This window comes from Orcinus orca, chromosome 13 (assembly GCF_937001465.1).
Source record: "Orcinus orca chromosome 13, mOrcOrc1.1, whole genome shotgun sequence".
NCBI classification, from domain to species: Eukaryota; Metazoa; Chordata; class Mammalia; order Artiodactyla; family Delphinidae; genus Orcinus; species Orcinus orca.
The window spans coordinates 72,018,249-72,036,486 of record NC_064571.1 but is presented as its reverse complement, the minus strand read 5'-3'; the positions used below and the strand labels follow the sequence as shown (position 1 = coordinate 72,036,486).

Sequence of the window (18,238 nt, the reverse complement as noted above, 5' to 3'; positions counted from 1 at the left end):
AGAATTGCTGTTCACATATTTATATTTCAGTTGTACTCTATATGCATTTTGGGATGATTAATAGTGAATTCTTAGCTTGTTGTTCATATAGCTAAAACCATTTATGTTATAATGAGGTGGTTCCATAATCTGATGAGATTCACAAGGACACTTTTTCAAAAGGTAGATTCCAGGCCACCCCCAGAATAATGATTCAGTTGACCGAGCACGGAAGTAATCTAGTATTCTATACTTTTAAAAGCTTAGTGACCCTGGTATCAGCCAGGTTTGGGAACCACTGGTATGTGAATATATACATTAAAAAAAATCTGTTAAACATAGAACCTCGAAGTTGAATGCGACTTTAAAAGTTGTCTAGTCAATCCAAATAGGATTAATTACTCAAAGTTTCATCAGAATACAAAAGGGAAGCTATCACTGCATTTTCTGAGTGGTCTACTGACTATCTACATGGCTTGGGAATAATTTAGATTAATAAATACCTGAACTATAAAATTTGAGTTCTAGGTTATACCTAGTCTGGAAATATCTAGTAAAGTTGAATACACTTATGGTATACATTACTAGAGCTGAACAATATCTGGTTCTCCTCTCCTTCCTAGGTACACGGAAGATGATCTATACTTGAAGTTAGTACAGTTGTGAAGGAAATGACACGTGTCACCAAAGCACAGAAGAATTGATGTGAGGTCCCCACATGCTCTCTTCCCCAGCTGCAGTGACCAATGAGGCCTCGTGTTAAGATGGTAGAGCCAGAAACTTCAACTTCAACTGGTCTACCCGACCGTGGAGCATTGTCCAGTGAGAAATCTCCAGCACAACACTTCGCAAACCACTTTTGACATGTTTGATCAGTCACAGCACCTTCTCCGTACACTTGCACAAATCTTTTTGTGAGTTTCAGTTGTTTTTACCTTTCTTGAAATAATAAAGCATAATATGCCAAAAATGTTGCTTTTTTTCTTCCATCTTCAATATTAAAATGGCTACACAAAAATTCACCGACTTTGATAAATCTTTTTTTAAAGGCACACTGATATGACAGCTGTCACATACAATCTAACAAAATTGTCTCAAATGAAGTTAAAGACAACTAAGTGCTACTAGAGCCATCTTATGGAGAAAACCAAATGAACCTTTTGGCCCACCCAATATTTATAAAGTAATAAGCTTACAGAAGACTATGCAGAGCATGACCATTTATATAAAGTTTTAAAATATGTGATTTTAAGATGCATATACATCTAGCAAAAGTATAAAAACATGTACAGAATGATCGATACCAAATAAATGTTAGTGGCTACTCTTTGGGAGAGAGAAACGGTAATGGGATTAGGAAGGACATAGGAAGCCACAACATTATCTACTATGTTTTATTTATTTTTTTAAAAAAAGATCTGAGGGGCTTCCCTGATGGCGCAGTGGTTGAGAGTCCGCCTGCTGATGCAGGGGACACGGGTTCGTGCCCCAGTCCAGGAAGATCCCACATGCCACGGAGTGGCTGGGCCCATGAGCCATGATCGCTGAGCCTGTGCGTCCGGAGCCTGTGCTCTGCAATGGGAGAGGCCACAACAGTGAGAGGCCCGCGTACCGCAAAAAAAAAAAAAAAAAAAAAAAAAGATCTGAGGTAAATACAATAAAATGATAAGAGTCAATAAAGAAAATATCAGGTTTCAATTCTTAGCTCTCAGTCCTACACTGAATTCCTAACTAACAGAAACTAGAAATGGGGAGGCTTTTTTAATATACAGAGAAGAAATCTGAGGTCAAGTTCATCCTGAGACAAGGGAAGTGGAAACACACATGACCATGAATGCTCAGCAATTAAAGATGCCTGGTGCCTCTGAAAGAGAAGTGAGGGGCTGCATTAGAAAGAGGGGGATTAGTTGAAAGTCTGCCTGTGAAGTAGAACACATCCACCTCCTCCACCGGACTCCCCAGCAGCACACAGTCAGATGACTACTTTTTTTCTGGGCTGGTAAGAAACTAGAGGTTACCTGCTAGTGAAACTGACCAGAAAGTCTTCAAACTCAGGCACACCAGGGAGAGGTGTGGTATGAATTAAAATGGAGAGATTAACTGAAAGTCTACACTGAACTACTGGATTCCCCAACACACCTCTTCTGGTCAAGATGTACATAATCCTTCACCTAACAACTGTATTCTAGCTGTAAAGAAATTCTTACCCAGTTCCATTTGGGGAACAGCTGAGGCATTTACTGCAGCATTATATCTGAAGGCAACCCGGGTGTCCATCCCAGGGAGAATGGATAGGCAAAACATGGTTCACATACCACTTGTGTAAACTTTAAAAAAAGGACATAGAAAACAATACCTAGTTTTCAAGAACAGGATTGTTCCTTATTGTAATCAAAGGATATACAATAAGCACATTAGAATGGTTACCCGTGGGGGAAAGGGTGACTAGAGTGGGATGTCACCCTTAAAATCCAGCTTACAATTTATAAGAAACATACTGAAAACCTAAGGACACAGAAAAATTGAAAGAAAAAGGATGGGAAAAGTTATACCAGGTACATACCTAGCAAAAAATCTTAAAAGATGTGACTAGCAGATAAAATATACTAGAGAACAAATAGAATTATTAGGAATAAAGGAAGTCACAACTTAAGAATAAATTTTTAACTTCCTAGTGAAATATGTATAATTTTGAACAAGTAAGTAAGGCTGTAGAAGATTTGAGTAACATGGTTAACAAATTTGACTTAATTGACATACATTCATTTACTATAAACTCTGTACCCAACAAGCATAGAATAAACGTTTTCAAGTTTACTTGGAGCATAATAAAAACTTGATCATATACTAGATAATAAGTATGTCTCAACAAATTTGAAAGAACTGAATAATACAGAACATTTTTCAGACCAAAATGAAATTAAATTAGAAATTAATAACAAAAAGGTAACTAGAAAACCCTCATTTTTTTGGAAATTAAGAAAGTATACTTCTCAAAGAAGAAATAACAGAACTTAGAAAATATTTAGAATTAAACAATAAAAAAATTACATAACAAAACGTGGACATTACTCAGGTAGTGCTTAGAGAAATTTATAGCCTTAAATCCTTAAATTTGGGGGAAAAAACCTGAAATGAGTAAGCTAACCATATCTTTAAATAAGTTAGAAAAAGAGTAGCAAAATAAACCCAAAGAAGATTTAACAAAAGAAATAATAAAGGATGGAAATAAATGAAATTTTTATAATACAATACATACAATAAAAGAATCATCAAAACCAAAAGTTGGTCCTCTGAAAGCCTAACACATTGGACAAGCCTATGGCAAGATTTTTCAAGGAAAAAAAAAAAAAGGAAAAAACTATAAATATGTGAGAGTAGGAATGAAAAAGATGTTAGCACAGATACTATAGATAAATATTATAAACTTTGTGCCAATAACTTTGAAAATTAGATGGAATTGACAAATTCCTACATCTATAAAATGTTCCAAAGTGACTCAAAAAGAAATACAAAATGAAAATAGTCTTATACTTTTTTTAAAAGACTTTTTTTTTTAAACTATTAATGGAATTAATAGTTAAAAATCTCCCCACAAAGAAGGCTTAAGGCACAGATAGCTTCACTGGTGAGTTTTACCAAAAATACAAGGAGCAAATAATTCCAATCTTAAACAAGCTCTCCCCCAAAAATATAAAAAGAGAGAATTCTCCTCAACTTTTTGAAGACAGCAAACTGGGCAAACTTTGTCCTAAAAACAAAACAAAAAAATCAAGGGAAATTACAGGACAATTTAACTCATAAACATAGAAAAAAGCTAAACAAAATATAAGCAAGTGAAATCTAGCAGTGTATTAAAAGGAGGGTCAAATTATGTTTATTCCAGGAATGTAGGGTTGTTTAAAACACAGTTAATGTAATTCACTCTATTAACAGTGTATTAAAAGGAGGGTCAAATTATGTTTATTCCAGGAATGTAGGGTTGTTTAAAACACAGTTAATGTAATTCACTCTATTAACTCTATTGTTTAAAACACAGTTAATGTAATTCACTCTAATAAAGAAACTCAGGCTATCATCTCAATGCAGAAAGTCTTTGATAAAATTTGACATCATTCATGACAAAAAGAAAGCACTAGCAAACTAGGAATAAAAGGGAAGCTCTTTTATCTGATAAACAGTTTCTACAAAAAACCAACATCAAAAGACATGCTAAAATGAATGCTGAAAGTGTTCTCTTTGGTATTAGTAATAATGCAAGAATGCCTATCAGACCATTGCATTCAATATTGCACTGGAGGCTCTAGCTGGCATAATAAAACCAAAAGAAAAAAACATGAGTATATTTAAAAGCATAAAGAATGGGAGGCAAGACAAAAGGCAATCATTATTTGCAGGTGATATAATGATTTATAGAAAATCCAAAAGAATGTGAGTACACATTGCTAGAATTATGAACAAGTTACACAAGAAGACTACATAGTGGATTAAAATACAAAAGCAACGTGCGTGTCCAACACCAGCAACAAACTGTTAAGAAACATAATTCAAAAAAGATACCATCTTCTTGACTGTACACATTTGCCAAAAATCACTGAATTGTACACTTAAAGTGGGAGCATTTTATTGCATGTAAATTATATCTCAAAGTAACTGCAGAGAAAAAAGGCACCATTTGCAACAGCAGCAACAAATGCTAAGTACACAAGAATTAATTTAACATGTACAAGACCTTTCTGAGGAAAAATTATAAAGCTTTACTAAATGGCACAAAAGGATATTTAAATAAATGGAAAGACATAACGCATTCATGGAATGGAAGACTTAATATTATAAAGATGTCTGTTCTTCCCAATTTGATCTTTAGATTCAATAAATCTCTGATCAAAACTCCAACAAAATTTTATGAGGGACTCAATAAGCTGATTCTCAAATTTATATGAAAGAGCAAAGGGCAAAGAATAGACAAGACACTCCTAAAAAAGATGACTTAATCCCTTACAGTAATTAAGATAGCATGATATTGGCATAGTGATAGACATTTTGACCAAAGGAACAGAATCAAGAGCCCAGAAACCAGACCGTGCATATTTGCAAACTTCATTTATGACAATGGTGGCATTGTAGTTAAGTGGGGAAATGACGGATTATCCAAAAAATGGCATTGAGACAAGTTATTATTCAAATGCAGAGAGAGAGAGAAAACTGGATATTCCACATCACACCACACACAAAAATTTGTTCCAGATGAATTAAAGACATATGTAAAAAGGACATCTTCAAAGCTTAGAGAGAGAAATATCACTACAATGTTGGAGCAGGCAAGGGTTTTGTTTTGTTTTGTTTTAATTCAAATGAAAAACACTAACCAAAAAGGGAAGAGGTTAACAAATTTAACCAAAAAATGGATTACACACAAATAAGTAAAACCTACTATGGAACACAGTGGGAGAAAAGCCTATTTTTTCTCCAGGAAGAAGAAATCAATGGGAAACTGAAGGAAAAACCACCACAAAAACAGTACAGGAAAGTCAGTCCAGTTATAAAGTCAACAGGCACACTTTTGAGCAATCTGTGGTATATAAGAGAGAAGATCCCACTGAACTCTGACGAGAACAACTGCACAGGGATTGTGACACTGGAACTAAACAAAGGGTACACAGAATGACAGCACACTGCTTGACTTTGTAATGAATGGAATTAACTTAAAATGCTGTTATTTGGTTTTCAACTTTTAGATTGAGCCCTTAATAAACCTCAGAAGACTTAGTTATGATCATAGGAGAGAACAGAAATATTATCAGCTTTGATAAAAGTAATGGCACAGATGACAGAAGTTAGGAGGCGAAGGGAGAAGCAGACAGAAGGTTAAAACTTCCTTCGTTTACATAGTAGAAGTCAAAAGAAATTACAAGAAATAGAAGTTTAAAAATTACATTCAAGAGTACAAAGGTAACTGATTTTTAAAATGGTGATATAATTATGAAAAGATGAGATGGCTTGATATGTTATAAATGAGGTTGGTCCCTTACACCACAGAAGGAATTCAATAATGCCCAAAACTGATAGGCCAAGAAATGGTGCTCTGAATATATTATTTAGCGATATGGAGGTATCCATTAGGAGATCTAAAAACCCAAACAAAGCACAATGAAACTGGGGAGGATGTACTGTGTTTTGTTATACGTATTGTTGTATTTTTTCTGTATTACTGAATTTTTAATCTATATGTGTGTATTATTTTAATAAATATAAAAGTTTTGAAAATTATTGAACGAAAGAGAAAGAAAAGATCAAGAACTCTAAGAGCTCATTTAATCAAACTATGTAATTTGAGCTAGGTAAAAGAAAATTGATGTCTACTGCAACAGAAAAACTTCTAAATACCTGAGTAAGACTAATAATCAAAAACCTACCAACTTTATCTAGCAGAGTATACTTAATATCATTATTTAATTCAGAGGGAAGAAATCAGTTTAAAAGCTGAATCTTATCCTTCATTATTTCTCCTCCTCCTTACTTTTCCTCTTCATTTCTCTAGCTTTTGTGTTCCCCTCCAGCTTTCTTTTCCTTAGCAAGAATATTTAACTGAAAATAAAAATAAAACACTAGTTTTATTTATAGAGTTCAGTCTTGTGGTTCCATAATTTTCTCTCAATACAAAAAGAGCAAATTAGGTTGATTTTCATTTCCATGTGGTCTAAACTAACTTTTAAAATCTCTATGGTCATTAACTGTTGTAAAGAAGAAAAGATCTCTACTGCTGATTTAAGGGAAGAACACAAATAACAAAAGACAACCTTGTTAAACCCAGCACACTAATTACTCTTAACGTATTAAAGGGGACTGCTACATAACTTAGGCTTCAGGGCTCAGGAGCTAGGTTTCCATGCAGATATTTATGGTGATTTAAAGAGCTGAAAGCTTTAAGTATTAAGATCCCCAAAAGTAAAGTAAAAACCAGAAGGTGAAATGTTCATGTTAGGTGACATTCGGTTTTGACCCAGAAGAATTCAGCAAGGTTTCCATTTCAGTATAATCCACATCTATCATATACTTACACTATATTTGCAAGGTCAAGTGGTTTCTCTGGTTGTTCAGGAAAAACAGGATGCGGAGGTTCTCTGGTGGGTACACACCCCAAGGATTTACTAATTGCATGGCTCAGCTTCTTTGCAGGGGATTTCTGTGTCAAAGTAGAAAATATGGAAATAAGGAATTGAATTTTCAAAAGAATGAAACAGAATTTTAACTAAGTGACGAGAGCTGTAGAAAATATCTTTGCAAATACAAACTAAGTTGCATTACAGTCACCACTACTGAGCCTTGCAGAAAGGAACCTACGGTTGTTTCAAGGGGTTGTTTCAAGGGGTTGTTTCAAGGTCGTTTGTGGCCCTTCGTTTCTGTCCTAACTCCCTCATTTCTACTATGCAGTCACACTATCCAGTTAGTGTTAACTTGCCTTTTGAACATCTCTGTGTGCCCTTTGCAGGAACTCCCTCTTTTGATGCTTCTGGATCATTCTGGTAAGATGTTATAGTTAATTCCCTGATCAGAGTCAGAAATTCTTGCTAGACTAAAATACTAAAAGGTTAAGATAATGCTGAGAGCTCACGGCTCTTGAATGTTAGCAAATTAGCTGACTAACCCACATCCCCCCAAATATTAAGAGAATATTCCCCAAATGAACATGAAACAGAACATTTGGTGTTAAGGGTCTGGCTATGTATACAGATACAAATGAGTGCACTCACATACACAGGGAGCATCAGATCTGTGACTCTAAATTATGATATGCTGAAGGTACAAAAATAAGTTGGCATACTAATACATTTCCTGGGAAGGTAGAACAATACACACTAAATCCAAAGACTAGCAGGCCTAAGGTATAATAGTAAATATGCACAAAAGTAAACAATATGCCACGACTAAGATATGTAGAATATGAAACCCATATTTAAAGGACACTTTTTAAAAAATTAATTAGTTTATTTATTTATTTATATTTTGGCTGCGTTGGATCTCCATTGCTGCACGGGCTTTCTCTAGCTGCGGTGAGCGGGGCTACTCTTTGTTGCAGTGTGCAGGCTTCTCACTGCGGTGGCTTCTCTTGTTGCAGAGCACGGGCTCTAGGCGTACGGGCTTCAGCAGTTGTGGCACATGGCTTCAGTAGTTGTGGCTCGCGGGATCTAGAGCGCAGGCTCAGTAGTTGTGGTGCACGGGCTTAGTTGCTCTGCAGCACATGGGATCTTCCTGGACCAGGGCTCGAACCCATGTCCCCTGCATTGGCAGGAGGATGCTTAACCACTGCGCCACCAGAGAAGGCCCCCAATTCCTTTTAAATAATACTGTTATCTGAGATTTTCTTGGCAGGATACTAGTCGCAAAAAAGTTTAAATATTTCATTCTTCTGTCTCTGCAGTGTATTACTGTAGTACTACTTTAATTAGAAAATAGACCTTGTTTGCAGCTGTGTGTCTCATCAGTAGCACATCTCCACTTAACTTTTATATGCTGCCTACATATATTTTAACAGAAAATAAGCCAAAAACTATATACCTTGTTTCTAACAGACTGAATAATACCTTTCTCTTCAGAAACTTCATATATTGGCTCCAAATCACCTACCACCATCCCCTTCAACACATTAAATTCTGGGGGAAATCTATATGTAATCTAATCTCCTGAAAATTATATGAAGCTACACAAAGCAGAAATTCTGAACTTCCCCACAACTGCTCTCTATCACCCCTTTGCCCAATGACTAGCTGTAACATGACTCTGATTCTTCTTCCTCTGCTCCATCTTCTACACTGCCCCAGACATCATGCAGTCTTCTGCTTAAAATCTTGCAAAGGCTGATAATCATTTATAGACTAAGATCTAAATCCACGCCATCACAGCTCACTTAGGAGCTTTCATCTCCGGCTCCCCACTCTGTGCTCACCTCTCACCCCACATCAGCATAAACATCAGGCTGCTCAGTTAACCCAATGTACCATGTTCTCTTAGATCTCTGTACCTTGGCACGTGCCTTTCTGAGATCTCCCTTTCCCGACCTATTTCTCTTTAAATTTTCTGCTCATCTCTCAAGGCTGCTTAGTTGCAAGCCTCCCTTCCCCTATGAAGACTTTCCTCACTGCTCCGTAAGTCGGCACCCATCTTTCCCAGCTACCCGCTCGCCAAGTACACATTTCCACTGTTGCACTGTCCCAATACTATGCTGCACTTTTAAATTTACATGCCTATCTCTGTTAGACCAGTGGTCTTGAAGGGTAGGATCTACATTTTACTCATCTGTGTATTTCCAGAACCTGACCTACACCAGAATATGTTATTTGAATAAATTATTTGCCTAGATGAATTTTCTAGATTGCTTTTTCCTGGCTAAACCACATAAGCTTAATTTTTTTGAGAGTTATGATATGAGTAGGAGACCATCAGAGGACACCAGAGAATATCTTAATTCACCTTTACAACTAAACACTACATGTGTAATCCATGTACTCATTTCGTGATTTTTTGCTACATCTGAGAACCACCTGGGCCATTAATTCATGCATTCTATGTGAGATGGATTATAATAGCCATGAAATCACAGGTTTCATGTGTATATTTTACCATAAACATTAAAATAAGACTATTAAAATAAAAAATGTTTCCCTTTGTATCACCTAATATTCTCTAGCAGCATGCTTGTTGTGCTTTCAAAAATACTGCTCCAAGTCAAGGTTTAAGATTAGATCCCATTTCAAGTCTCAAAAAGAAAGAGAGAAAGGTAACATCAATACATCAAAGCCAATTCCACGTAGAGTACATCAAGAGATGCTTGATATGTATGGGAAGGAGAAAAAGACTGGAAATAAACATATATAGGAATTATCTAAGGGCTAGGATCAAACCAAAAAGAACATTATCCTGAAAATTTAAAGATAATGCATTCAATTAGGCTGTCTAAATTGGTAGATAAATGATTTCCTTAAAAAGACCTCAATGCATGAATTACAATATGGGCCTAAAGTGATTTCATTGTGGAGCTACGTTAGGAAACTAAGATTAACTAAGTGTGTGAGCAAGAGTTCGAAAACCACTATAAGTGCCGAGACAGGGACATTACCTCTTCTGGCTACTCGGCCCCCAGGACAATGCCCAGGACTTGGTAGTCAGTCACTAAGTATTTACAGAAGTGCAGGGAGTGAGGGAGGAAGAAAAGCAATCCAGGTGTAGGGACTGGTGACTCCACACTTCGTTTAAGCCACTAGGTCAGAGATGTTCTGACAGGTCTTTGTACCTTTCCCCTCACTTGAACCCTCACACTGATATACGGGGACGCCTTAACCTAGAAAATCAGATCTCCTCCAAACCCTCTTAGGCAATGATTTTCAATCTTTGTGCATTTTCAATACCTTCATCCACTTTACCTAATTTCAAAACATTTCCTACCATCTCTTAAAAATATTACAGGTTACATAATTCAAAAAGAGACATGTACCACAATGTTCATTGCAGCACTATTTACAATAGCCAGGACATGGAAGCAACCTAAGTGTCCATCAACAGATGAATGGATAAAGAAGATGTGGCACAGATATACAATGGAATATTACTCAGCCATAAAAAGAAACAAAATTGAGTTATTTGTAGTGAGGTGTATGGACCTAGTCTGTTATACAGAGTGAAGTGAGTCAGAAAGAGAAAAACAAATACCATACGCTAACACATATATATGGAATCTTAAAAAAAAAAAAAAAGGTTCTGAAGAACCTAGGGGCAGGACAGAAATAAAGATGCAGACGTAGAAAATGGACTTGAGGACACAGGGAGGGGGAAGGGGAAGCTGGGGCGAAGTAAGAGTAGCATGGACATATATACACTACCAAATGTAAAATAGCTAGCTAGTGGGAAGCAGCCGCATAGCACAGGGAAATCAGCTCGGTGCTTTGTGACCACCTAGAGGGGTGGGATTGGGAGGGTGGGAGGCAGACGCAAGAGGGAGGGGATATATGTATACATAGAGCTGACTCATTCTGTTATACAGCAGAAACTAACAACATTGTAAAGCAACTCTACTCCAATAAAGATGTTAAAAATAAATAAATAAAATAAAGTAAGGTCACCTTGGAAAAAAAATTACAGCTTACATTAAAAAAGAATACTTCAGCAGGAGGGAAGACATATGGGAACATATGTTTATGTGTGACTGATTCACTTTGTTATAAAGCAGAAACTAACACACCATTGTAAAGCAATTATACCCCAATAAAGATGTTAAAAAAAAAAAAAGAATACTTCAAAAGTATATAAAATGTGGGTGTACAGTCTAAAAAGTGATAAAACAAATACCCATCTACCCACTATTCTGCCTGAGAAATATACCATTATGGTCACTTGGAAGCCTGGCTGTGAGCCCTTATCTAATACAGCCCACTCCCACCATACCCGCACCTCTCCTGGTTATCAGTATCCTGGATTTTGTACTAATCATTTCCTTGATTTTACTAGTTTAGCAATTATGTACTCTAAAAAATACATGATTTATTTAATACATGCTTAAAACCTATATAGATTTACATATATATTTTTTCTGCAACTGGCTTCTTTTACTCAAGATTATGTTACAATTCATCCATGTTGATGCATATGTTGATAAAATTCACTCATTTTTTCATGGCTTGATTGTATTTCATTGCTCAGTTACATCATAATTTATATATTTGGGTTGTTTCCCTTTGTTCCCTCTCAGTCACAATGCTGCTATAAAACTTTCTTGTCCGTGTCTCCTGCTGGCCATATAAAAGAATTTCCTAAGAGTGGAATTATTGGGTCATAAATTATGACATTCAGTGTTACTAGGCACTGCCAATTTGCTTTTACAAAGTGGTTATGCTAATTTCCACTCCCATCAGCTATGTGAGGGACTTCCTGACTCTACATTCTGGCCAACCCTTGTTACAGTCAGACGTTCTAACATTTGCCAATCTGGTGGGTGACAAATGTTACTGGGCTTTTAATTTGCAATTCCCTTATTACTAGAAATATTGAGCATCTTTTCCAATGTTTATGGGCCATTTGTATTTCTTTGTCTGTGAAATGCCTGTTCCTGTCTTTGGCGTAGTGTTTCACTGGGTTTGTCTTTATCTTACTGATCTGTAAGAGTTCTATATATTTTTGTATTTTAACCGTACAGAAGTTATATCTTACAAACAACTTTCACTTTAAGGTTTTTCACTCTATTGTTTTTAATGAATGGTCATCTTTAAATACACAGTAGTCCCAATTTATTAATCTTTTCTTTCTTATTTTGTGCCTTCTGTATCTTAAGAAATATCCCCCTCCCTGATGTCATAACGATATCCTCCCAGATTGTCTTCATTGTTCCATAGTTTTTATCTTTCATATTTAAGTTTGAATCTACTTAGAACTGGTTTCTTTGATAGGTATAAGGAAATAATCCAGTTGTATCCAATATGGATAATCAGTTGCTTCAGGATCACTTAATAAACAATCCATTCTTCTCCTACAAGATAGATATTCTACTTCTATCCCTGTACCAGTATCATGATGATTTAATTGTTACAGTTTCCTCTTATCTTTTCAGGTAGTACCAGTGCCCCAAACTTTCATTCTTCATTAGGAGAGTCTTTGTTATTCTTGACCCTTCACACTTCCAATTAAATTTTACAATCAGTCTGTCCATTTACCGCAAAAAAAAAATCCTGTTGGGATTTTGATGGGAACTGATCGAATATATAGACAATTCTGGAGAGAACTGACATCTTCACATGTCAGTTCACACACTGAACATTCCTTTCCGTGAAAATGTTCATCCCCTCATGTATTTAGCCTCTTTTTTTTTTTTGGCCACACCACGCAGCTTGCAGGATCTTAGTTCCCTGACCAGGGATCGAACCCGGGTCCTTGGCAATGAAAGTGCGGAGTCCTAACCACTGGATCCCACTAGGGAATTCCCCTAAGCCTTTTTAAATATCTTTCAATAAAGTTACAGATTCTTGTTTATAAAGGATATATGTATCTGTTATTTATTTCTAGTTATAGAAAGATTTTATATTCAGAAACCTTGCTCTCTTATTTTTAAAAATTTTGGTAAAATACACATAAAATTTACCATCTCAACCATTTTTAAGTGTACAGTTAAGTATATTGGCCATTTATATATCATCTCTGGAGAAATGTCTATTCCTTTAAATAATTCCTTTAGACCAATTTTTTAATGGGTTATTTGCTTTTTATTGTTCTTAAGTTATAGGAGTTCTTTATATAATCTGAATATGAGCCCCTTATCAGATATATGATATGCAAATATTTTCTCCCATACCATAGTTTGCCTTTTTACTATGTTTATGTGTCCTTTGATGCACAGGAGTTTTAAATTTTGATGTAGTCCAATTTATCTATTTTTACTTTTATTGCCCCTACTCTATTTTAATTCTAATGATTTGGAGATTCTTTCAATCTTTCTACATTAACAGTCATCGGTAAATAATGATAACTTTGTTTCCTTCCAATTAAAATACCTTTTAATCTCTTTTCCTTGTTTACTCTGCTGCTTTAGGACCTCCAAGAAAATGTTGAATAGAAGTGGTGACAGCAAGCCTCCTTGTTTTGTTTTCAATCTTAAAATCTTAAGATTTCAATCTCAAAACAAATACTCCTGACATTTCATCAGTAAATATAATGGATACTATGTTTTTATAAATATCCTATATGTATTAGGTTAAGGAAATTCTTCTACCCCTAGATTGCTAAAGTGCAGTGTGTGTGTGGATATGAGGTTTTAATCACTGTTTTACATGTCTTTTGAGATGATTATACAGATTTAATCCATCAACTTATGAATATGGCTAAATTATAATAATCTATCTTTAATTGCTGGAATAAAACCAGTGTGATTATGATCTTTTGTATACACCGCTGAGTTGGGTTTCCTAATACTTTGTTTAGGCTTTTAGTTGCCTTCATTAGAATGGCTTGTAATTTTCCTTTCCTGTTGTCCTCGTAAGGTTTTGGTACCAAGGTAGTTCTAGCCTCAAAAATGAAATCAGAATGCTCATTAGTTTTTCTAGAATTTGGGAGATTTTTATAATACTGGAATTCTTTTCTTTGAATGTTTGTTGAAACTTATGTAAAGTCACTCAGGCCTGGTTGTTTCCTTTGTAGAAATATTTTAAGTTACTAGTTCAAATTCTTTAATGATTATACTAATACTTGCAGGTTTTATTCTATCTTAGATCAGTTTTGGAAAGCAAGGTTGTTTTAGGAGTTTGTTCATTTCAACTAATCTTTCAATAACCAATGTACGGTTGTTTTCTTATCTTTTTGTTATTGATTCCTAGCTCAAATGCACTATAATCGACACTAATTCTTTTCTGAGACTTCATTTATGTGGTCAAGTTTTGTGTGTTTGAAAAGAATGTGCAACCATTAATTGCTGGATACATTCGAATTTTCTACATTGTGTTTTTTGTCTAATGATTCTAACAGTTGTTGAGAGAAGTGCGTTAAAATTACTCATTTTAATAATGTATTTTAAATTTCTTATTGTGCTCTTATTAATTTTTATTTACACATTTTAAAGCTATGCTATTAGTTGTATATCTATGTATAACTGTTAATGTCATCTTATTATCGTTTGTAAACTTTACCTCTGGTGAAGATTTTTTTATTGTAATAAAATATATATAATATGAAATATAACATTTTAATCTCTTTCCTGAAGATTTTTGCCCTGAAATCTATTTTCTGAGGTTAATATAGTTTCACCAGTTTTCTTTTGGTTAGTTCTTGGCTTGGTATGTCTTTTTTTTTCTTTTTTCTTACTGAAATATAATAGACATATAGTACTGTATAAATTTAAGATGTACAGCATAATGATTTGACTTACATACATTATGAACTGATTACCACAGTTAAGTTTAGTGAACGTTCATCACCTCATATAGATACAAAATAAAAGAAAAAGAAAAAAATATTTTTTCCTTGTGATGAGAACTCATAGATTCAAACAGAAACATAAGCCTATTAAATCCCCAAGAGAAGTCAGGAACCTCCTCTAACTCATTTAATGTGAACATTTTACCACCGTCTTAAACAGTATCTGTACTCTCATCCTGTAACCCCAAATCCTTTAACTCTAACCATGCCCCAACTATATTAATGTCATAGTTAATTAGTACTTTAGCTGCATCTTATTTTAAGACCAATAAAATTATTAGTCATTATTATTTACATATAGTGCTTATTTAAATTTACTCGCATTTGTCAATTCTGCTGTGCACCATTCCTTCTTATGTTCCATTTCTTCCTTATTGCTTCAATTCATTTTTTCCCCAAAACATATCCTTTGTTAGTTCCTTTAGCAATGGTCTATTGGTGACAAACCCACTGAGACTTTTTCTGAAAATATATATTCCTTCTTTGCTCTTAGATTAGATAGGTATGGAATTCTAGGTAGACCTTTTCATTCTATCCTTCAAATCCTTCAATTGCCTGTCACATTTTCCATTTCCCTATATCTGTGTTCAATATTCTGTATCCTGGTTAATTTCCTCAGACTTATTTTCCATTCCCTAATTTTTGCTGTAGCTGTCTGTAATCTGCTATTTAACCCCTCTATTGAGCTTAACCTTATTATTTTTTATTTGTAGAAATTCAATTTGTTCCTTTTTCATCTTGACTTGTTCCTTTTTGAAATGTCACTATTCCTAGACTTACTCCTTTAATTTTTAAAGTGTACCATTTTCTGAAGTCCTTGGCCTACTAAAGCTACTGTTTGTTGTGTTTGCTGATTCTCCCTCATAGTAGATTGTTTTATAATTGAGTTTGCAATATTTGATGATAAGCTCACCTTTAGCAGAGACTCTTTTTTTGTATGGGAGTCCTATTTGTACTATCTCTGGGCCACTGGAATATTTTTAGCCCCTCTTTCACAAGGAGGCGGCCCTTCTCAAATTCCAGCTTTTACAAAAATACCAGTTCTACTCACCTTGAGTGGACCCAAGTTACATTTCCTACTCCATGGAGGCACTAACCCCAACCACTGGCCTAAATCCAGTATCCCATCTGATAAATCCTGGGGACATCACAGTTTGGGGTTTAATTTTTGATAGCCAGGAATTTCTCTTTTATTCAAGTTCAATTCTGCATTTCAGTTTTGTTATATTTCATCCTACATGCATGTTTGTCACTGGGGATGGGAGGCTACAATTAGCTTAGTCTACCTTTACCCTGAACAAGATGGGAAGCTATTGGAGTGTATTGAGCAAGCAAGGATCTGATTTTTTAACAGGATCATTCTGGCTGCTATACTTAGAATAAACTGAAGGTAACAAGGGCAGAATCAGGAATACCATTTAGAAAGCCTCGGCAGTAATTTGTAAATGTATAAACTTATACACATATATACATACTTAAACATGCAGTGTTATCAAGAGCAGGACAAACAGGCTTATAACTGATACCAACTCTTACAAATTATACTTTTTAGCATTTTAAATTCCCCACCTATGTCCGTTCCAATGTTGTTTGCCTTGTTTTGTCTCATACTAATATTTTATACTACCTTTTTCATCCCTTTATTATCAACTGTGTATCTTCTCTGAAAGAGCATGTGGTTTTTGTCATTTTGATAAATCTGAGAGTTTTTATCATTTTAGTAGGTGAGTTTAATTCACTTTCATTTACTTTAACTACTGCTATGTATGCTTAAATGTATTCCTAGCAACTTATTTTGTGTTTTCTATTTTACCATGATTTTCTCTTTTTCTCTTTTCCTGTCTTCTATTGGATTGGTCAAGGTTATTTTTGCTACATTTTTTCTTCTAATAGTTTTAAGGTTTATATTTTATATCTAATTCTTCAAGTGGTTACCCTTAAGTTTTTAATGCATATTTAAAATTATAGTTTCTTACAAGTTAGAATTAATTACATTTTATTATCCTCCTCCTGAAATCTTTAGTGTGCTTTTAATTCCCTTTATCACTCCCCCAACCACAAATTCCATGTTGCTATTTTTGTTGATTTAAGTTGCAACTTACTAAAAATCGTCATATATTTTATAACCAATATTTATTTATATTCAATATTGTTTTTGATTTCTCTGCTTCCTTTTTTTTCTTAAATCCCATTACTACCTTCTTGGTTCATTTTTTTTTCTTACTGCAGTGTATCTTTAAATAGTTCTTTCAGCAAAGGTCTTTCAAAGTCCTTAAATTATGAAAATGTTATTGTAGTGTCCTTGCTGTTGAAAGATAGTTTGGGTGAGAATAGAATTTTAAGTTCAAATTTATTTTCTCTCAGCACCTTGAAGACATTCTGCTGTTGTTTCTCAAAACCAGTGATAAAGTCTAATGTCATCTGGATTCTTATTCTTTTGTAGACCATCAGTCTTTTCTCTCTACTGTCACCTAGGAATTTCTCTTCATCATTATCACTAGGATGTATGCAGGTGCTGACTATGCTGGTTCTTTTTAAAATGTATTCTTCTTCAGTTAGTAGGCCTTCTACCTAAGGGCTCATACTTTTTCAGTTTTGGAAATTTTTCATACATTATTTCTTCCAACATTGTCTCTTGTCAATTTTCTTCACTTGCAACTGCTATTAGATAAATGTTGGAACTTCTACACGAATCTAAATGCTTCAATCTTTGTTTCATACTCTCTTTTTTTTTTTTTTTTTTTTTATTAAAGGATACTCTCTTACCTCTTGATGCTGAGTTTTGGGAGAATCTCTTGCCCTGATCTTTCAGCTCAATAATCTGTTCTTTAGCTATATCCAGTTTGCAATGCAGCCCATCCGGTGAGTTTGTTTGACAACTACATTTTTCATTTTCATTATTTATAGTTTCATAACTTCCACTTCTTGTATTAATCATGAAAGTCTATCCCTGGTCCTCTAAGAAAATTAGATTGACCTATTTTTAAAGTTTCTTTCTGACTGTTCTACCCCACAGGGTGTAGTTCTGCTGTTTATATTTCACTGTGCTAAGCTTCCTCTGGGTTTTCATGGCCGTGTAAACATCTCCCATGGGACTGCTCACTTGCCATCTTAGCCAATAGTGGCATCCTGGCCAGAGGCCGCATGCTGTATCTGTTCTGACAAAATCAGCAGAGAGCTTCAGGGTCCTGGCAGTAGTGATGGCCTCAAACAGGCAGTGTAAGCAGTTCCTTTCTGCAACTTCTCCTTTAATGTAAAACTCCTTCACTTAAAGATGTTTTATTGCTTCAGGTCAGGAATATTCCTT

At 34.9% G+C, this 18,238-nt stretch overlaps 1 protein-coding gene across 24 annotated transcripts in view; it reads right to left on the bottom strand.

Annotated features, from left to right (window-relative positions):
* DTNB (dystrobrevin beta) overlaps positions 1-18,238 on the bottom strand; it is a 608,309-nt gene that overhangs the window by 116,522 nt on the left and 473,549 nt on the right. For 23 of the 24 annotated variants that reach the window (XR_007470747.1, XR_007470748.1, XM_049695720.1 and 20 more), the window contains one exon: positions 7,041-7,165. Coding sequence is in view for 22 of the 24 variants with exons in the window: in XM_049695720.1 (XP_049551677.1) it covers positions 7,041-7,165 (125 nt within the window). In the remaining 2 variants the exon portion in view is untranslated. Of the gene's footprint in view, positions 1-4,163; positions 6,568-7,040; positions 7,166-18,238 lie in introns of those variants that run through there. The other variant, XM_049695725.1, reaches the window with a different exon arrangement.